This window comes from Gymnogyps californianus, chromosome 2 (assembly GCF_018139145.2).
Source record: "Gymnogyps californianus isolate 813 chromosome 2, ASM1813914v2, whole genome shotgun sequence".
Taxonomy (NCBI): Eukaryota; Metazoa; Chordata; class Aves; order Accipitriformes; family Cathartidae; genus Gymnogyps; species Gymnogyps californianus.
The window spans coordinates 79,751,715-79,774,391 of record NC_059472.1 but is presented as its reverse complement, the minus strand read 5'-3'; the positions used below and the strand labels follow the sequence as shown (position 1 = coordinate 79,774,391).

Here is a 22,677-nt window from a genome sequence, read left to right as displayed (position 1 = left end):
CACCATCTCTATCTCTCCCTAGCCCTCTCCTTTCCTGTGCTCTCTCGCCTTTTCTTGCTATCCCATCTTTCCCTAAACTACCCATTACTGTCTTACCATATCCTTATGCCTGTTGCTTCCCTTCTTGTTTCAATTCCATCTTTTCTTTTTCCAGTTCCTTTATCTTTTCTGTTCTCACACATCATGAAATAAAGCCTCAGTGTCTTGTCCCCAAAACAGATGATGATTCATCCGGGGGGGGGGGGGGGGGGGGGGGAGGGGATCAAAACACATTTTCTGTGTAAAAGTGGCCTTGCTATTCTTACTTTTTACATGCTTACGTAACTTCAAGCTAATCCACATTGGTCATTGGTGTGTCATGTTGGGAGTCCAGAAGTAACACTATGACAACATTGCAACTAAGTAATTTCTAATTTCCCTCAATTTCTGTACAGCAGCCTATAGGCTGATTTTTTGTTTCAATGTGCTGTCGCCTGCAGCATGTTTCTTGGAGTTTCCTTATTTCTGGTTATGTCTACATGATGAAATGTGCTTTTATATATAAATTCCATACTGACACCATGATACTACTTCATATCTCTGAGCTTGCTTGTCCTGAGATGAATCCGACTTTGGTACCTGTTGTAATTTTGTGCTGTGCAACTGACTTAAAATCCTTGCGTAAAGAAAACAACCCCTCGCAATCTAGCTTTATTGCTGTAGTACAAAGGGTGAATGTCAAATTAACACAGGAGCAGTAACAGCAGGTAAAACATATAAGGAAGGGGGAAATGGAAAGGTGAGAGTTGAGACCAGGAAAGCAGGAACAATTAGTAGCAACATCAAAGATGGAAAGGAGGTAGTGATCACCTTGTAATGCTTAGCCTGTGGCAAACACAAATCCTGCACAGGCAACCAGGTGTTCCTTCATCCACTGCAGGAAGCAGTTACTGAAACTCATTAGAAAATGACAGTGACTTATGGTTGCATCTGTAGGAGCAGAACAAAGAAAGACTTTTGGCATCTGAACCTACAACGCAAAAGAACATCAGTAAATATTGTGTCTGTAGTACGGGCCAGGAAACAAATGCACCCACATCCTCACGACAGACTGATAAACCACTCACCCTACTCGTGCCTTAGTGGCATGCCAGCGCCCGCGCGCTCGGCACAGTCAGAAGTGCCAAGAGCCGTATCGTTCTGGGATCTGCCAATGCCAGCTCGTGAGCATCAGCAGTGTGTAGATGCAGCCTTGAAAAAGAGGTAGTTGGCTTGTTAGCCTGTGTAAAATGATGTATATGGAACAGAAAATTTTGGCATGTATGGGTTTGAGTTTGATTTCTTTTGCGCTACATGCAGTTTACATAGCTCTCAATAAAGTAGGATTTTTGTGACTTCTGTGATAACAGAGAGTAGGGAGTTGCCTCTGTTTTTTCCATTCTGGCCTTATAAATGGAGAAATGCATTTTCTGAGTACAACATGAGAGCACAGAGTAGTGCACATTTGTGGACACAGAAAGAAAAAGCAGAAGCAAAAGGGTGTACTTTCTGTTTTATGGCAGAGGAATTTTTGGCAGATGAAAAAGATTGTCATAAAATTTTGACCTTTTTGACTTACTTCTTAATTGACTTCTGAGACAGTGCCAAACACATTCTGAACTGGCTTGCTTCAGAGACCAAACAGCCATTTTCATTTGTGGACAGAAAAGATCCAAGATTTAAGCCTGTCAAAGGTCAGGAAAAGATGAAGTTCTACTTTGCGCAAGAAGAGAAAACCTGTTTTGTGCTAGTAGTTAAGTTCATAGAACAACATAATAGCATAATAGATCTACTGATGCCTTTTGTATTAGATCCATATATCTGTGAGTAGTTTTATATACTTTATAGTCAGAAACTGGTAGGCGCTTTTTTAGTTACTATTATTATTATTATTTTTCAACAGTTTAATTTAGGTCTATCAGAAGAGATTTGTCTAATTTTTTGATTTCTGATAATGCATTCAGCTTCCATGTGAGTCATGTTTGTGTGATGTCTATAACCATCTGATTTTATTTCCTAGAAATAAAAAGGGAACACATTAGTTTAATACTATCAATAGCAGCTTTAGGGTGTGCTAGGCACAGAGGGTGACTAGGAACACTTGACATTCACAGTTGGTCTTCAAAGGTATAAAATACTTCCAAAAAATTAGGATTTAATCATGCAAAATATGTTCTTAATTTACTTGGCTTTTTTTTCTGTAAACAAAGGACACACTCCATTTTAAATGTAGCTATTCTTTGCAAAATGGGAGACTGATAATGAAAACACAAATTAAAAAATAACAATTATTTATACCAAAATTCAGTGTTTCCCAAATGGAAACAGGACAGTTCCTTCTGAGTCGGAGCTTGCTGTCTGTGTCGCTGCATGCAGTGCTTCCTCCTGCATGCAAGTTTCTTCTTGTGATGATGTTCAGAAATGTATCTAATTGCATCCAGAAGCCCAGTTCAGGTACTGTTCTCCTGTGGTTCCACAGTCTGATCTTTTAATAGGTAGCAAACTTCTGTTACAGTGAAGTATTGTGAGACTTCTGCCACTCCTGGTATTACGTACCACCTGCAGAGTTTCACAGAAGTAACATCGTCACCATCAGCAAATCATGCCATTTGTGGAATGAAGTGATTTATATTCTTCATGTAATTCACATCGTGTCTGCCTTAGGCCGCTGACAAGGTTTTGTTGGCAGAGGCTTCTCATGGAGGTGTAACAAGTGCCAGCAGAAATGTTACTGCCAAAGGAGCTCCAGATCATCCTTAGATAGCCCTAGATGGAAGGCTACAGGATATTATTTTCCCTCTTTGTGTCCTCTGTAGTGCAGAAATGTAATTTAGTTATTGTCCTTGCTGCCCATTTTGTTCTTGTGTTGTTTCTATCTATTGCTCCTATAAAGCACATCATCCTAATGGCCAATGATAAATTATCTCTTTCAGAGACTATCTGATTTCGATATCTGCAGAGTTGAGCAAGCAATTTCATCAAATATGATTAATCTTCTACAAAAGACGTTTAATCTTGGGGTCATTTAAAATTTTGTAGTAGTAGGTTATCCTTGTTTTTAATCTAAATTTAGAATAGCTTTTTCTATTTAAAAAAAAAAAAAAAACCAAAGACAAGGGCAACTCCTCTATTCTAAGCTTAAATATGTGTAAACCTATTCTTGCTCAGTGTGTGTCTTTAGGTCTTGTTCTCTAGCATCTTCAGTAATTTCTCTCGTTAGTAATGGAACTCCAGATTTTTTCCTACTGTCAAGCATTACGAAGTATTGCTTATGAAAGAAGATCTGGCTGTATTACATTTCATACAAACATGTGGAGTAATGCTATGTGTGGTACAGTATAGAAAGCAAAACATACACTATCTGAGTAAATAACACTGAAGTTACCTTATTATGTCAGGATTTCTTAGGCTTTGCTATGTTACCTTGTTCCATGAGTCTGCTAGTATTTCATATTTGCAACACGCTTCCTAACTTCCAGAAGACATTTATGTAAACTCACTGGAAATTCTATTATCTTTATAATATATCACCTACAAATTTTTGCCATAGAAGTTATCTATCCCTAAAGAAATTCTTCCCCGTTAAAGACTTCCTTACTAAGCTCAGCTATTGAAGAACTACTTATTTCTCCCTGGTTTTCTTCCTGTCCCTCACAGGTGTGCAGTTAGCGAATTTTAACCACTGGACAATATTTTGCGAGTGCCAAAGTTTTGAAACATGATTCTACCAAACACTAAGAGGAGATCACATTTGCCACTCTGTAGTCCTAGTTTAATCGCACAGGGGTTCCTCTTATTTGGAGGCGTTTCGTTAGCATTATGCAGTAGTTGGAAACCTGGCAGTGTCAGGGGTCCTCTCTGAATTAGACATTGGTGCTATCCCCCCTGCCCTGACTCTGGGATTTCAGTATGACCATCAAAAAAAAAAATCTTTCAGTAATCAAAAAAGAACCATTTACTCTCAAGGTGGGATGCAGGCCTTATTTTTTTCTATGCACTTCAGGTCTTATGTTTTTCTTTTACTTCTTGTGGACATGTGTGGCGCTTTGCTGTCCCTTGGAGTAGTGATTTATTATTTCAAATCCTAGCCAACACCTGTTTTCCTCTTATAATAATGGCAGAATTTTTGTCTTGTGTGAAAAGCATAAGATAATCAGCATCTAATGAAACTATTTTCTATTCCCAGTTCACTTACTCTTGAAATGAAGTGTTCTTCATCTTTCATTCCAATAGTAATTAGATCAGAAAGAGAGTTAGAAGGGGAATCCTTGTATTGTTCCCTTACATAATGGTATCAGCCTAGTTTTTGCATCATTTCTCCAGATATACATCACTTATACAATTCTTGGATGAAAACAAACTTATTCTACATTTCTGAATGCATTCCACCAAATCCTATTTTCCAGTACCTAAGAATAGGTTCTGTAGCAACATTAAAGCCCTTTTCTGTATTTGTAGGTAGAACATAGGCCCCTTAATGCTGGTAGAGCATGGTATTGCATATAAATTACTTTCCTTTTTTGTAAAACAAGTTTGTTTTCAGTGTACTCATTTAAGAATTGCTGCCTCTCATCTAAAGAGATGTGTTTGTTTCATAACAAGGGAGCTGCTTGTGATTTAGCATATAAAGTATTATCATTTATTTCTTCATTTTAAGTGTGTATTTGCTCCCTCCCCCCCCCCCCCCCCTTTTTTTCCAACTTTCTTCATTACTAGGGTATGGAATACCTTTGTTATATTGCAGCCTTGGCATTTTTCCTTGTAATATAAAGGTACTGATATCTCTAATATTTAATATCTCCTAGCAGGTAGATCTTGAAATATTTTCCTAGTACTATTCTAGTACTAGTCCTGGATTGGAGGGAGAATGGGGCAATGCTTATTACTATTGTTATATTATAGCTACTTATCTTCTGTTTGAGATCTAACAGTTGGCTTGAAAGTCCTTCTTTTCCTACAGAATCTGTTTGACCAGTTGTAGCTGACAGGATTTTTTTTTGTCTTCAGATCTTAAGTTTTGCGTTGGTTTAATCTCTCCTTCTTCTGCCTGTAATTAAGAAAAAGTCTTCTGTTTATGATAGCCACAAAGGTCTCTCATCTGGTTCCCAGGGTTCCCCCCCCCAATTGCCCCCTGCCTTCACTGCTTCCGCCTGCGCATTTTGCAACTTACCCAGAGACTAGAAAATGGGGAAAAGGGGAGAGACGTCTGTACTTAAGTGGCAAGGTGGCTGCTCCTTGCCACCCCCTGAGGCACTTGCAGGGCTTCCCTTCCCCTCACTTAATTCCTCCGTTTTCCAAAACCATCCTAAATCATCTCAGCAAGAGAGAGTTTCTTCAAAGAATGTTTCAGATGACCTCAAAAATAGTCCCTACTGCAACGGAGGAGTTTAAAACGGACAAACAAATGTTCCTTACCCTTCCGATTTGGAGAGGAAGTTGACTCCTGGTCCCAGCTGGATATGCAGCTTAATTCTGGGAGCAGGACTTGGAAAACAGGATATACCAGTGAGATGCCAAAGAATTTAGTATCGCTAGGAACAGGTCCGTCCACCTTGTCTTTAACTATCATCCCCTCTTTACTGTCAAATACTGTGGAAGGACACTGGCAGGTTACCATTAAGAGCTATCCCTGGTTTTATTGTTCTTTCAGCCTAGTTTCAGGATTCCCCCAGCATCCCAAATACAGTTGAACACTCAGAAATTGAGTGACAACTTTACAGATACCTGACCTGATCTTTTATTTTATTACATATTTTTTAATCATCCATTCCTTTGCAAAACTGGGCAACAAATACAACCCAGCTTTAGGAGTGGTTAGCAACTACTTACCATGAGTACACACACTTAAATGAACTAACAAAAAAAGTAGGTTGTAGGGTAGGAATCAATATTTCACGCTCAAACTAAATGACCTGAGAGGCAGAAGAAACAGTAAGTGATGACTTTTTGGTATTTGAAATCCTTAATTAGGCATATACTAACAGTTAGGAGATGGTTCCTCTCGCTGGGATGTGAGGCACCTCAACCTATTAACTCTGTAAATGAATGTTTAAAGGACATTAAAGGAGTTGAAGAATGTGTGAAGTGATTAATTACACTAATTAAAAACACTTTATTTACACTTACTCTATAATTTATCATTACTGCTTCTGTCAGTTGATCGAAGGTGAGTGAAGTGTTGTTTATAATTGGTATGGGAGCTAATTAAATGTTCATACGTGCACGTTTTGGTCTATTTCCTTTGTCAATTAGAACTGGCGTCGCAGTAGATGACTGACCGAATGGAAATGTATAACACAATAGTAGTGCTCCACTTTACTACTTACTTGGAGAAGGAAATGTGCCCCAGTAAGCCAATTGACTTTAAATCTTAAGGAGAGAAAAAAATCCTCCTCCTTTCACTTGCATGATATTTTTGTTGGGAACTTCACATGAAAAACTAAGTAACAAGCATGCAATTATCTCATGGGGGCTGACTAGGTATATGTTTCTGTAGTTTGTAGTGTAATTATTTTAGCCAATTCAGAAGTAATTATTGCATAGATTTAGAATACTGAATTAATCATGCCCTTATCTTGTAATAATATAGTACTGTATGTAACTTGTCATTATACGGTAATTATTTTATAATTGAACAACTAGCAGATAATGTATTATTGAATACTTGTTCCACGATAAATTCTGTTCTGCAATGTAATATATTAGTCCTGTTTCATAATTCAGCCTTTGTTTTTTTGTTTTGAAGATTGACCGTACTATTGCTATCGTATCATCTTGAATTGTTACATACTGTGAAGCTACAGTTTGTGAAGTATTCTATGAGATACTGCAGTCTAAGGATTAGAAAACGGGAGTAACTTTTCAGATGTTTGACTGGCGGACCCTAGGGATAGGCTGTCATTGATATCCCCACAGGGAACAATTTCTTTGGTTTCTTTTTGTGAGTTCCTCCTTTACAAGAATCCCACATTCATCTGGCTATTTAGCTTTGTGACCCAGCAATGCTGCTATAGTATAAGATAGAAAAAATATAAAGTTCTCTGAGTTTGTAATGGAGTTAATCAACAGATTCCTACTGCCTTAACTTGCTGTCCTGTAGGTAAAAATACATCTCACAAATACTGACTGTAGCTAAATCTTATCAGACTTTACATCGTGTTTGTTTTTAAATCCTCACTCATGATCTAGTAATATTACAAATAGCAACATTTAATAGGATGTGCTTCTTTGCCCCCATCTCTAATCAGAGTAAGGGTACTGGACCAGTCTCTCAGCACGTAGGAAACTGCTTAACTTCTGACACTGGTAAGCTCCTTAGAGCCCAAGTTCCTACTGGGTTTCTTACGTGAGATACTCTTCTGCTTATGACCACTATGGGATTTGATTCGGGTGAGCTCTGCTACTTGCATGGTCACCAGACAAGGCCGTACCCTCAGGGGGAAGGGAAGAAAATGTGATGACTCGCCAGCTCTGATTCCCAACCAAGTTCCCTGGCTTTTCAGCTACTGTCGGTGCTGATGCCTATTTTTTGTAATCTCTCACTGAAGCTCCAGTCGACATGAATGACTATTCATTGAATCAAAATTCAGTACTGTGCTGATGCACTTTGGTCTTTGTTTCTTGCTTTTTTCTTTTTTCTTTTTTTTAAATGTAATCCTTTCTCTGCTTAATTTGGGCATCACGCTGCCTGGGGCTGTGGATTGCAGCGGGCAGCTGAGCACCCAGCTTCTCTTGGGGTTTGCTTCCAAGCAAGTGAGGAAAGGAAAGCTACATGCTTTTGGAGTTTGGCAATGCCAGGGAGCGTTGAAATCACTCTTGTTGCAGGACTAGCAGAAAGAAACATGCTTTTAAAATTTGGAGCAGTGGTGCTGACATAGTTTGCTAAACATTTCTAATAATACAGCTACTCTTTCACCGGCATCATATTTGTTAAATTGATTTTATACTGTATGTTCAATTGGTACATTTTCTCTGTTAGCACACACCACTTTAATACACTTAGAATATCTTAAAAACTGATTTGACTTCTACTGACATCGGCAAGCGTATTCCAATGGATTTGAATATAGTAGCCTTAGCCCTTGGCAGTTTCGGAGTATACAAAAATGGACATTTTGGACCTTTCTTCAATGTGTAAGTTGGATTGTTCTGATGAAGTGTAGGTATAAAGTCAGTTGCACAAGTGAATATAAATTTTTATGCTGAGGAACAGGATATTATTTAAAAGCAAAGTACACTTTTTTCACACAATGGAAACCTTTTATCTTGTTTTAAGTATGCTGCAAAGTGTGGTTTGAAAAAAAGGAAATCTAAGGGATGACCTAAATAGAGAAATATGGTAAAATAATTATACTGATGGAATTTTACTGTTGTATTACCATTCTTCTTTTTTTTTTTTGTTTTACTTACTGGTCTGTAATATCTTGTCACTTCTTGCACAAGAATTAGAATAATTAGAAGTTTATGTGTATTTGTTCTATACTTATAACTAATTTTTTGTTGCCTGAGCAAGCACTGGTAGAGCTAGAAGAGTACACGCAGGTACTGAGAAAGATCCTAGTATTCTGCTGTTCTGAAACAGCCATATAAAGTATTTCTGCATGCAAACACTTGCTGTTCAAGACTAGTTTATTTAAAAAAAAAAAAAAAATTCAAAATGAAAGTTTCAGGTTGTGATTTTTTTTTTTTTTGCTTGGTTGGTTTGGGTGGGTTTTTTTTACTCTGAGCAATGGAAGAAGGAAGAGGAGGTGGTCTGAAGAGAGCAGAAACAACAGGCAAAAGATTTTATTTCCAAAGAAAATATTGCTCTTGAAAATAAAAGGACAAATGTTTTCATAATTTCAATTTTTTCCCCATTTTTGACCCAGCCATGGATGGTAACAGTGACCTGGATTCTTTGTGTCACTTTGGTTTCCTGTAATCAACTGTTACTGTGAGGTCCTTGAATTAATAATAACCTCATCGTTTAAGACCACTCACTTCCTTGGTTTGGTTGTTAAATAGCTACACTGTACCTTATTGCACCATTGCACACTGTATTGTTATTCAGAAAGAAAAACAGCGGCCCATGAAGAAATACTGCCAGTGCAAGACCCTGTCCCTCACGGCTGAGGGGCACAGGAATAGCCCCAGCTGCGTGTGGTGGGGCTCATTCTGCAACCTTTGCCTCCCGCTTCCCTGACTGCCCCCTTGACAGAAACAAGTAGATGCTGTGGAAGCTCTCCTCCTACTATGGCTTGTGATGGAGTCTATAACTCACCAGTTTACATTTCTGGCCATATGCAATGTACTAAATGCCATGAATCAGCCTGTTCAGCGTAACGCCAGGCTGTGCTTATTTTGTTGAATGCAATATGGCAGGAAGGTAGCAAGTGTGGGCTTAAGTGTTGCTCTCTTTAGTGATAGGACTCAGGGTAGGGTCGAGTCCTGCACTGCATCTGCTCCTCTTCCCTGTTTAGCTTGAAGTAAGTGTGCCAGGTACTCTCAGGTGCTCCAAATCTCTTAAACTATTAGGTTTTTGAAAGAGAAAAATAATAGCCATGTAATAGCCAACATAACTGCCAATAAGAGGGGTGGGTAATATAAACTAATTAAAAGGGCTTCACAAGAAGCCTGCCGCCTCCCCTCACTGTCTGAATGGGTGACTCCTTTCCCCTAACTCTGCTGTGCCTGCCAGCACTTGGGTCTCCAGACCGCAAAGGAAACTCCTGTTTCCCTTCTCGGCTTCCTAGAAAAGTTCTCTGCTCTCCATCACCTCTGAGGTTTCATTGTGGGTTGGCTCCCTGATGTAGGCATGTCCTTCATCCTCCTCTTGCCTGGTCTTCTCTGTGCTCCAGCAGCTTTCCCCAGCTTAAGTGTACTTTGTCTGTGTCCCAAGCAAGATGCACACCCTCTCCCGCTCCTCTGAGCGCCCTACTGAGCCAGGTTACAGCAGCCAAGGTGAGGAAGATGGGGAGCCTTGCACACTGCTCTGCTCGAGGTTAAGAGGAAGAAGAAGGTATTGTCTGCAGTACGTGTCCACCAAACTGGAGACAAATTAAAGAATTAATTACTATACCCTGCTCCATCTTTTGAAGTTAGTCCACACTGGTGTCTCTTGCAGTACGATGGCTCTGACTTAGTTTCCTGAATTGGCGCTCATATCTGTACTATTTTAATACAGGAGGGAAGTGGCACTGACTGAATCAGTGAAAATTTGGTACTATCCACTATGAATAATCTAACGCTAATATTCTTTCACAAGGCAAATAGATTTTTTTTATGTGGTGGTGAAAAAATACAGGGGAAAACAGGTAGCTATATCTTCCCCATACCCCCAAATAGAAACAAAATGTATTATGAATTTTTAAAGCAATACTATAAATCCTCGGCATCTGCTAAACTAAACCTTATGAAGCTGGAAGTGTTTGTTTTCAATCTTATTTTACATTGAAGATTGCTAGTTAATTATGTAGCATTAAGGGAACAAGTAAGACTGAATTGTTCTAGTAGTTAACTAGTGATTTCCAGAGCCCAACTGAAAGTAGAGAATTTCCAGATGCCTTAACTCTTCTGAAAACAAATGAAAAATAGTTGTATGAACACTTTCTTATGCCAACACAACAGAGTTTAAATTTTTGCCAGGAAGAAACAGTAGTTTGTTGTCAAGAGCCATCAGCGTATAGAAGTACGCAAAGAAACCACTTTCTTCTCTTCTGGGTGAGCTGCGGGCTCTTCAGAAGGTTTGGGTTTGCCTTCAGATTGAAATCTCAAGAATGTCAATGAAAAAAGCGATCCATCTTTTCCCTATCAGACAAGATGGGACTGCTTGTAGTCCCTAAATCCTGAAAAAGGAACTTGTGTTTTTTCAAGATCACGCTGATTGATTGATCTCAAATGTATCTTGTAGTTTGTACGCTTGGTTTAGACTTAGTTATTTACAGGAGAGCAGCCACAACTCTATTCTACATCTGCTTGAGAAATGTGGGCTTATTTAAAATTTGAGTATCTATCTGTCTGTCTCTCTCAAATGACGTTGTAATTACTTCATTGAAATGTATGTACATTTTAATTGTTCCTTACTGCTTGTTAAGGTACAAAATAAAAACTGCTATAGAGTAGCTAGTGAACTTAAAAACATGTGCTCCAAACTTTTTACTAAAAATTTTTTTCTACGGTTTGGATAAGTTTCTTAAAGTGCATGGAAGTGTTTAGGCTAAATGGTGCAGGGAACCCATGTATGTGATTCTAGCTGGCTATGTAAATCCCCTAGTGAGCCATAGTAATATGAAAGGAACACTTGAAAGCCAGATGCAATGAAAATTTGAACATATTGAGTTCATAGCATGTGATAGTTTAATCATTATTTAAGCTTTAGAAATGTCACAGCGTAATTGCTTTCAGAATGAGTACAAACACTTTCATGCAAAAAAATTGCTTTCTTGCTGCAACTTTTGCCCCTCCTGGGAAAGTTATGCTTTTGTGAATTTTCTGAACTTAATCATGTCACTTGATCACAGGCAAATTCTCAGTGAAAATTCAAAATCCAGAAGATGAAAGTAAAGTCTACAGATATATTTTAAAACTAAGCCTATATTTTCTTTCTGCTCTTTAAAAAAATCTGTGAAAATATTTCTTTCATTAAAGAACAAAATTTGCAACGAAACCAGTTAAATGGAAAATGCTTAGTAAACCCTATTTGCAGAGTTAGGGAGTGGAAACCTACCAAATGTTGGATTTATAAGCACCCATGCAGGATTAAATTCAGCTCTCTTATGCATGTGATACATTTTTAATAACCTCACAGCATACATGGAGCCCTGCCTCCTTCTGTACTTGTAGGGAAAATACAAGGACCAGAACTTACTTTCTAAATTTGTCCTATATCTGGAATATTCTGATGAATGCAATTGACTTTGCGGTATAAATTGTGTTGATATGTAAAACAGTGTCATAGTCCCAGTCTACACTTAAATGTGAACACTTCCACTTTGCATAGCCTACTACGATTTCTTTATACTATGAGCAGTTCAGGTTGGATTTTGGAAAATATCAGTTATAATGGTTCTGCCATTTCTGAGAAACAGGCTAGGGGAAAACATACTGTCCATGTTAATTTGGGGGTGGGGTTGTTGCACGTTTTCTAAGTGGAAATCTTTTTGGAGCAGCTGTACATCCTTGTAGCAAAGACTTAAAGGTCATAAAATGTGGCCTTTGTATCAGGAATGTACTGGGATTTATTTCTGGTAACATTCATTGGAATTTTGCCATTGTGAGTCTTTTTAAAACTGAACTTTTCACATGTTCCGTAGGAACAAAATCAAAGTAATCATTTCACATCCCTTAAGGTTTGGGTCACCTTCTGTGTTCTCATGAGCTTGTTAGTGCTAACCAGAAGACGAACCTATCATCCCCGTGGAGCCTCTGAATATGCTATAGATGATAGCTGTTGGGTTGAAGGTACTCTTCTTTGTAACTCATGCAATGGCCAAGGCATAACCCTCTTCTTTTCTCTCCTCTTGTATTTCACTTGCTGGGCCCGGACACCATGGAAGAGTAAGCTAGTTTATTGAAAATTAGAAGAGGCTAAAATCAGTGAAGGCATAGGGAAGGATTAGGTGGGTATTCCTTAATGTAGCTCTTTGTGTATGGAGACCAAATGAGTTCACCATTAAAAGCAGTTGTGGGAGGTCATGTCTAAACCACGCGACAGCACGGCGTAGGAAGAACCTTTCCCTGTCTGATACATGCTCTCGGGGCAAAAATTGTGGAATTTGCTATGGGTACGTGATAAGCTAAATCACTTGTACATGAACCTAATGAATATTAGAACATGTTTTAGTTTCACAGAAGAACTAAATAACTGTGGAAAGTGTCACTGTTCACACTCCCAACGTGCCCTTCAGTCTGGCAGCCCCAATTTCAGCTCGCTGCCTGCACTTGGCTCTCCTGCCGCGCAGTGCTGTGATGGGGAAGATAAGATAGGATGACAAAACAGTCATCAAAGATTCACTGAGATCAGGGTAAGTCCTACATGATGAGAGGAACTATTAATATTTTAAAGGCTGCCATCCATCCCTACAGGCACCGAAGTATTACATCACTGTGTGTACAGGACAGAGTGGCAGTAATCAATAGATCTAATGTGCTGGGGGCCCAGGGAGGGACAAGTTAGCATTTCCCATGCAGAACGACTGGATACAATTAAGTGAAATAAACAAGGCTTATCCTTAGGAGAAAAGAAAACTCATCAACTATTCTGAGCTGAAAACCAAGGCTTCTTTATCAAAAAATATGGTTGGGTTTGTTTAGGCTTAGAATTCCACTGGTCAAAACCATACGTTTTTTGCAAAGAAAGCAATGTGGTCTGTAGCTTGAACACAATAATAATGACGACTAAGTGGTAAAGAAACAATTTAATGTATGTGATTTTTATTGCTGAAAAGCCAAACTGTGAAAAGCTGAAGCCACATGCATCTGATAATTTCAAGGCTCACTCGACAGATAATAGAGGTATGCTCTTTCACTGAGACTTTCTGACTGCTCTCAAATCCTGTCCCCGCAGGGCCCAGCCTCCTCTCCCAGAGCACGCTCCAGCTCAATTCCAAACCTGAAGGGTCCTTCCAGTACTCAGCCAGCTACCACAGCAACCAGACCCTCGCCCTGGGCGAAACAGCGGCCGCCCAGCTCCCGGCCCGCAGCGGTCAGGCCAGAGGTGCCATCCAGAGCTACAGCCAGGTACGTGTCCTAAGCAGCCCGCGTCTCTCGCACCTGGAATCGTGTGGGGTAGCTCCCAGGAAAGAGAGCTGTTTGGTGCCCGCTGGCGCGTGAATGTCTGCCTTTACTTCCTGTCTTGTTCAACATATCTGCAGCGGGGTGGAGTTACCACCTTGATTTTCGTAAATCTAAAGTGGGTTGATTTGCATAGTAATAAAATAATCCTGATTAAAAAGGAGATTTACACGCCAGTTTTACTTACTCGCTTGCATATATATTTTGGTGATAGCATGTTTAGGCATTTGAGTTTGAAAATTTCTGTGACTGTGCTGATTAGGAGCCCTAACTAAGGTCTAGGACCTCCCTGCATTCGTTTCAGGATATTACTGAAAGCAGTAAGTGCCAGCAAACAAAAACAAAGCCAGGCTGCCACCAGATGCGGAACCTGCTTGGGATACCATGCATCGCCTGGTGCCGTGGCCTAATCCCAAGCGTAAAAACCATTTTTTGCCTTTTTTCCCCCCCATATTACAAGACAAGCAACTTATCAGACAGCTGCCTGTACGTTTCAAACATTTTGAAAGATTGTTTCGGATACTCATGAAAACTTTATAAATCTCTCTTCCTGTCTAAATGATCCCTCCCGGCTCTGACATGTAACCCTCTCACCTTCTGTGCTTTTCACTGCGACATCAAAGCCTCTCACTGGGAAGTTAAGCTTCAGTTTAGACAAAAATTTCTAGAAGCGTTCATGCTTCTGTACATAAACAAAGTCTGACTGGGTTTCGTTGGTCAGCTCAGGTTATTTTCTCTGTTTAGATATTAACCACCCCAGCAAAACAGACCATCTCAGTGTGACACTGGGACACTTTATAATTCAGGATTCTGTAGAAGTGAGTAGTATTTGAATTTCAAAGCCTTAAATTGCTAAGAGATTTCAAGTATTATATAGTCATTGCACAGCTTGTGGGATACCGAGAGACATACAATATTCTATTCTCTCAATTTGCTCAGAAAAGCTCCCTATCCTCTAAGACTGAAAAATGAAATAAAGCACAGTTAAATTTCATTTCAAATCGGGTAGGTACTTTTTTCCTTCTATAAAGGGTTTAAAATGAGCCTGCATAGTGGTAAGGCCTCAGGGTTTTTCTGTGTTTACCAAAGAGGACCTCCCTGATGTTCTTTGGGATTGGAGCCAGCAGGAGAGCAGGATTCCAGCTAGAAAGAAAAAGGAGGCTATGATATCCAGTTGTAGCCTGGGCAGATGTCATCAGGAGTTGTGCTTTGTGAAAAGCATCGTACCCTGGGGGTTAGCCTGAAAGGGTGTGATGCATTCTTCAAGGAGGCTAGAAAAAGTAAGACGATGGAAAAGGAACAGGTTGTGAGAGCAACAGAAACAAAAACAAAGAAGAAATGAGAGGGGAAGGAGAAAGAATCTTAAACAAAAAAAAAAGGCAGGAAGGGAAAGTGTGCAATTGTCTAGGGGTTAGAAGTAGTGATATTTTTAATATAAATTTTATCATACTCATTGATAGAAAAGGATGAATTTATGGAGAGGGTGAAAAATTAACGATCTAGATTTCTTTCATTGAAATTACACTGAACAGCCATTGCTTAGATCTGAAAAGTGCTCATGAACCATCTACTTCACAGAGAACTGGTTACCTTCAGAAAGGTAACTAGTAAGTTAGTAAGGCAACCTTTCCTGTCCTTTTTCTTTCCTTGGTATGAGAGGGCAGAAAATAGGTTTTCTTCCTGTGTTCTTCCAGACTGTATGGTAGATGTTCCTGCAGGAAAATAACTCACAGAACATAACAATTTTTCACACCATCATCCTGCAAAGGACGCTTGACAACTTCAGGTCAATTAAAATATGTCTTGAAAATACGAACAAGCTGCCATATAAACTATGAATTAATCCCATAAAAAGCATATAAAGGAGGTTTTAAAAGAGGTAAACAAGAAGAGGAAGAATCAAAAGTTAAAATTAAAAAGTTCTGAATATGACCGTTGCTGATCCCACAATTAAGGAGAAAAAAAGTAAATCCTTGGAATTGTTTTGCTATCCCTATTATAATTAAAATAAGCCTCAAGAGTCAAAACTGCTCAGATTGTGATAATTTCCTTTGGTATTTGTGTGCAAGGAATATAGCTATCTCTGAACATGAATGATAGCCCAAATGCATGGAAAAAATATGTAAATAGTCCCAAGGCCAGCTGTGACAGCAAGAACAATTTCTGAAAATGCAATTGTATAAAAAAGAGAAACTAATTAGTCTTGGGACTTCCTGTATAGTGCTGCAAAGTGCAATCTAACATTTTTGTCAATTTGGAGGACTTCATTATAGATCATAGAGTTTTTCCACTGCTTTGAGTACTTCGGAACGCAAAACTTTTATCTTCTAAATGCTACTGGAATAGGATTTCTTAGCAACAACTGCTCCTCTGGCAGGGAATTACTCTGTTTCCCCACTGAAAACAGCTTTTCAAACTTGGTGTCCAGATCCTGATATATCCTGTATTAATTGATTGAGGTGATTTGTGAAGAGTCAGTAGTGGCTCTTATTACACAAAGTAGCAGATTTTGCAGATGAGTTGCTCAAAAGTGGATCTTCTATTTGGAGAACGTAATTTGTGAACAACTCATTGATTGGGTTTACTGTCATCTTGAGAATGGTCAGCTTACGTTGCAGATATCGTAGGAATATAAAGCACAGCATGTACTACAAGTAGTGGTTTTCCACATGCTCTGCCATGTATTTGCAAGGGGAGGGGAAAGGAAGTGAAACTAGTTTACATTTCTGGATGAGGACTTTTTTAGCTTCTGGTGATGGTGCGGTCTTTTCAGAGGCTGAGGCAGCAACAGAGGTAAATCCCTACTGCATATTATCCTGTGCTCCTGAAGCTTCTGGACTGAACAAGCTGGCACAGAATTTCAAAACCCTGAAAAACAAAAAGTAGATGAAAAATAAAGGTAATTAAAAAAAGTCTTGAAAAATCATTTAACGGTTAATTTTCTAACTTGTCTCCTTTTTCCTATAAACAAGCCCTAAGTTTGTCATTGATCAGACCACCACACCTCACTAGCCCTATTTAGAATATTAGCAAATGAGCACAAGAATGTGTTCAGTTGTCAAGCAAAACCTGTATACTGGCCTTTTTCAGTTAGACTCCTGCCATCAGTCATCTGTGCCACAAGGTGACAGGCTGCTTGATAATCTACCCAGACAAAATCTAAAATAAGGACTTCACTTCTGGTAGGATGTGGCAGATGATGATGTGTTTAAAACTGGATTCCAAGTATGAACATAAGAATTTTTCTGTCATTAAAGAAAGCAGATGAAATCTTAAGACAGATTACTCTTATTACAACACTCACAGAGAACAATTCACTAGTATAGCTTATGGTAGTGAAGAACTGATCTGCATAATGCTGGTTTGATCCTACAATAGGTAGTGATGGCAGCTTTCATTGCTGCTTTAAAACCAGAGATTGACCATCTCTGGACACTCTGAAAGGATCTCACACAATTCTGTCTGTGTAGAAGACTACGATGGTATTACCTACCTTCATCTATACGTGTGACCTTTGAGATTAGGATCAGGTAGGCTGACAAGTTTTCCTAATAGTGTTGGGGTGTATTTTGCAAACACAGTATAGCCATGACCTTTGTGATAAAATCAGGAGAAACAGATGGAATAGGCCACATTTGAGGGATCCAGAGGTATAGTCTGGCATCTATTATCATATAAGTGCATTTGAACATATGTAGCATCTTCCTAGTTAGGTCAGGAACTTATAAATGACAGCCAAGCAGTCCTGCAGAAGAAAGACCCTTCCACAGGTGCTGCCCAAGGACTGAAGTCTGCATCCTGAAGACTAGAGAACGTTAAGCATTTTCCATACCCTTTTCTCTCCTTTGTGGAAGAGTGTTGATAGAGGCATTGGACCAGAGCAGAGTGATAACTTGAGTGAAGCCATACAGAAGGTTCTTTGGGCTGACAGAAAAAAAATAGCCCTCAATAGACTGGCAAGTCTTGCAGTCACTGAAAGAGCACAGAGCATCACTGAGATTGTGAAACAGAGCTGGACCCTTAAAAGACCACCCGTGTCTCTCGAAAACCCTAGTAAGGACGATCAAGTTTGCTGCCTAAAGCTAGCAACACCCACCAATATTCAACAAGCCAAAGCAGCCTGGAGGGATGTCTTCCACGCAACTTGAGCATCCAATTAGAAAATCCTCCCTAGAATCAAGAGAAAGGGTCTTTTCATGGGCAACAGTGTACTGCATATGACTGTGTTCACATTCATCAGATGTGACCTTCTTTGAGATTTTAAGGGCCAAGCGATCCCTGAAAGTTCCAGAGCGCAAAACGAGCTGAAAACTGGTGCTGGCATTTAATGCTAAACTAAAAATGCTTGTGAGTACAAGTTCATCCAGACCTAAGATGGGCATGCAGACTTACTCAAATGTAACATAACTTTTCAGTTTCTTCTATTATCAGTCAGAGAAGTATACAGGACATCAAGCGCAAATTGTCATTTCTTAAGGGTAACTGGTACCATGATTCAAATTTTACAGCATTTTCCTGGAAATTGTATCATTATCTCATTCCCAAGAAATGACTATGAAGCCTTTTCTGTTCTTAGTTCTGTTTCTAAGACTCAGGTGGTTGCATTGACAGAAGTTCTGTTCCTTAGCACCTGTGAATTATGAAGCATAGATGCACAAAACCTACCAGGTTTTGGTTTTGTGTTTTGGCATGCTGTCGTGGTTTAACCCCAGCCAGCAACTAAGCACCACGCAGCCGCTTCCCCCTCCCCCTCCCAGTGGGGTGAGGAGGAGGAAAGCAAAGGGAAAAAAAAAAAGTAAAACTCGTGGGTTGAGATAAGAACAGTTTAATAACTAAAGTAAAATATAATACTAACAATAGTAATAATGAAAAATAATAATAATAGTAATGAAAAGGAATGCAACAAAAGAAGGGGGGGGGAAGAAAAAAAAAAACAGTGATGCACAATGCAATTGCTCACCACCCGCTGACCAATGCTCAGTTAGTTCCCGAACCGCGATCCGCGCCTCCCGGCCAGCTCCCCCCTGTTTATATACTGGGCATGACGTTCCATGGTATGGAATACCTCTTTGGCTAGTTCAGGTCAGCTGCCCCGGCTCTGCTCCCTCCCAGCTCCTTGCCCACCTGCTTGCTGGCAGAGCATGGGAAACTGAAAAGTCCTTGGCTTAAGATAAGCGCTACTTAGCAACAGCTAAAACATCAGAGTGTTATCAACATCATTCTCACACTAAATCCAAAACACAGCACTGTACCAGCTACTAAAAAGAAAGTTAACTCTGTCCCAGCCGAAACCAGGACACATGCCTAAGAAGAAAATAGTTTGAAGGGATTTTAGATGATATACCAAATAGACCTGCTGGACCTGCTAATATATTCATAATGGTCATCTTGTTCTCTGAGACTTTTGCTATTCAGGGTTTGCTGGTCTTATACACTGTTTTTCCCTCTGGGACGAATCTCCAAGAATCAACATGCTGAATCTTCAGTAATTAGGAGCTGACCCCAAACTTTTGCTTCAGCTGTCTAGCCATCTAGGATTTTGTAACTCCTTATCCATGAAAAATTTTCAGCAGATAAATAAATCAACACAGTTTTTTGCCCTTCTCAGTTCCACTTCATAAACCAGAAATCTTTTATTGCAGTCTTTCATTTCATCTTTTTCAGTGAAAGTTCTGATTTAAATTTTCAGTTGGAATTGTAAAAAAAAAAAGCTGATGTCCTGAAATTTAGTGCATTAAATGCATGAATTATGGCAGGAAAACAACAGTTAGACTGTTCTCTAGTCTACTATAACCTAATGGGACACCCTCAGTAATTTTCTATATAGAGCTGTGCAGATCTTGTTTTGTCCGTATCAGTAGAGAATGGTCTTTCTAGAAAGATTAAATGGGAAATAAAATACTTTCATAGCTGTTATTAATGTTCTCATGTTTTTTCACACATTTCTGCTGTTAAAAAGGAAATATCAGAATCCATATATTGAATCCAAATAAGCAAATGAGGCTCCTTTTCTTTGGGATACCAGAAAAATTAAATCTCTGTCTGAGTCTTAGAATAGATATTGATAGGGCTGTAGTAAGAAAGTCCTTGATTTTTGTTCACATCTATGAAATAGATTGATGCAGGAGGATATAACAACTGGGAAGCAAATTTGCTCTCAATTTATTAGTTTAAACACAGTTTCATTACCAGGTTGACACAATAATGGATAAATGGAAAAATAAGGGAAAAATACCATTGTATTTCATTCTTCCATATGAAGTATAATGTCACATTGCAGGATGAACAATGACATGTCTGCATGGTTGTCTTAAGCAACAGACAGGGAGAAACACAGGGAGAAACTAAAACACATTTTGCCTCCGAAAACACAAGTGGAGAATGTGACTGTACACTTGGCCCTTTGAAAAAATGTAAGAACCTCACAGTGAATTTAAGACGGGTCTGAGATTAGTCACATCCTAGAAAATACTGCATGCTAATGTTTTTATTGCAATCTGTTCATCCAAAAGTTCTCTCCTTCACAGAGAGCAAATGCTTAGCTTTTTAGGAAGTGCTATACACTGCGTTTTTAATTAAGCATTTAATTCTTGTGTCCTGCCACTACACCTTCTTCCCTATACAGACAATTGTGAAGTGGGATTTTTTTGGTTTTTGAATTAGTACTTGCAGAATGCCTGCAGCTTTAGAGATTTATTAGGAATATGGGATAATATTGGTTTACTTGAAATTAATTACTCTAAATCCTTGACATATCAAGCAGTGTAGAAGTAGATTAGGAAAAGAAGTTTTGTATACATGATGACAGTGCTTGCCTACAATCCTTATGATCAATGACAAACTACGTTACCAGTGTGTTAGCAGTGTGTTGCAGAAGACACTGGTAACATTGCAGAAGACCGTTTTGGAACAATGTTGAATATTACAAAATACATTATTATGCCGCTTAACAGTCCAAAAAGTAAAATTTATTAACAGATATCAATTGATAACGTAGCTGGTTCAAACGACCTTTTGTCACGTGCAAAACTTGCTCTGTCCATGCTGTCTTAAATCTTGCCAGCCTGTTTTTGTTTTATAAAAGTTGTTACCATACAGTTTAAACCTGGAAAATGAAAACTGTACTCCTGTCAAATACATTATTGGACAGTCAGTTGCAGATTAGCCCTTCTTTCCAGTTTAAAGCAGAGACGGTAAGTAGCTCAGCATGAAAATAGCTTTTAAAAGTTCATTGATGTTCCCAGAGTTTGCCTTCCTGGTTTTTTGTTACGAGTCTTTCAAATGAGCAACCTGAGCTTTTTGGCCATATATGAAAATTTCAAGGCTCGTACTCGATGCTGTGGTGTTTGTAACTCGCGGCCGCAATCAGAACAGTCCAACTCAACAGCAAGCAGGCTACTTAGGTCTGTGATCCCCTTGCCCGCCCGGGACTTACCATACAGAACAGCTGGAGGGAACAGTTTACATTTCTCTAGAAGGCCGTTGCTCTTTGGGGTGCAAAACCTCCCGAAGCCAGTGAGGTTTGGCTCTGGCGGTGCTCCCTTGAGACACCTGAATGGTGTGAGTGCTGGTAGCTTCCATGCTACTAACAACTGGGAGCAAAGCACCAGGAGCAACTCCTCCAAAGCCTTGCTTCTTGTCCATGTCTAGAAAAATACATATTCTTTCCCCAGATGCAGAGCATTTAAGATGAGGGGCAGGGGTCCAAAAGTAAAAAAAGAAAAGGACAGAAAATTTTCCAGTGGGTGTACATAGGAAGAAGTACACATTTCTGGCATTTTGAACCTCATTTGTTCTTTGCTCTGATTAGTTGTTTTATCTTGTCCTCAATTCCTGACCAAATCCTTTATTGGGTATCCTAGTGAAAATAAATCAAGTTTCATACCAGGAACATGGTGCTTTTGTTTACTTGTTTTTTTCCTGTAGGATGCTACTAAAAAAACGTGTTGCTATTTAAATGTGAAACAACGCTGCTGTCGGCATTCACCACAGCTCTTTGAACTGAGTCACAATATTCATTATTCACGTGTTAAAGGCTTTTCTCGCTAAGGAAGTCAGTAGCCAAGAGGTGTGTGTGTTTGGGCGAAGCACTGGTCAGACTGATTCAAACTGCACTGTCAACTCCCGGGATCTGGAGCGCTTTCTGAGCTTTCAAGTAAATCCCCTGCATAACCAGAAAAAAAATAGTATCTGAAACAAGAGTGCATCTTCCAACAGAGCGCTGAGCTCTCGCTCACTGCGGGGTGCAGTTATTAGAGGATTTTAATGTTGCCAGATTCACAGATGCTCTCTTGAGCCTAAGATCCCCGATAAAAAAGGGGAAGCCGCCCGTGTGTAAGGGCGAGCTCCATCCTTTTGCTGCTCCAGAAGCGGCTCAGGCACATAACTGAAATTCCTAATAGGCAGCATCTGCCGAGGATTTTCGCTCGCTCCCTTCCTCCCCCCCCCCCCCCGTCAATTACTGGGCTTAAGGGGAACTTCGCGCTGCCCTCCCCGCGGCTGGCAGGCCCCGAGGCCGGCGGTGCTGGGCGGTGCGGTGCGCTCCCTCCACCCCGATGCAGGTTCCCCGCTGGATGCGGCCCGGCCCCGGCAGCTCCTCCCGTGCCCTCCTTCCCCTTTGTGCCGCGTAAACAAATACGAGCCGAGCGCCTGCCGTGCCGCCGCGCCGGCGGCGGGGCTCGGCGTGGGCCGACCCGGGCGTCCCCCGCGGCGCGGGTGATGCTTTTCCCCTCCGCTTCTTCACGCGAGGACGGGCCTGAGGCGAGCGCCGCGATTCCGCCGCCGGGCGGGCCAGTCGCGCCGCCGGCGGCCGCGAAACCCGGGGGCGGTGTCAGTCCGGCGCGGTGCCACTCCTCGTACGGCCGCCGATTGCTTTTCGATGAGGAAAGT

General features: G+C 40.1%; 1 protein-coding gene across 2 annotated transcripts in view; it reads left to right on the top strand.

Annotated features, from left to right (window-relative positions):
* The window catches only part of CTNND2 (catenin delta 2), a 700,253-nt gene that overhangs the window by 374,994 nt on the left and 302,582 nt on the right, over positions 1-22,677 (top strand). For both annotated transcript variants that reach the window (XM_050891195.1, XM_050891194.1), the window contains exon 6: positions 13,562-13,734. In XM_050891195.1, coding sequence (XP_050747152.1) covers positions 13,562-13,734 — 173 coding nt within the window. The remainder of the gene's footprint in view (positions 1-13,561; positions 13,735-22,677) is intronic.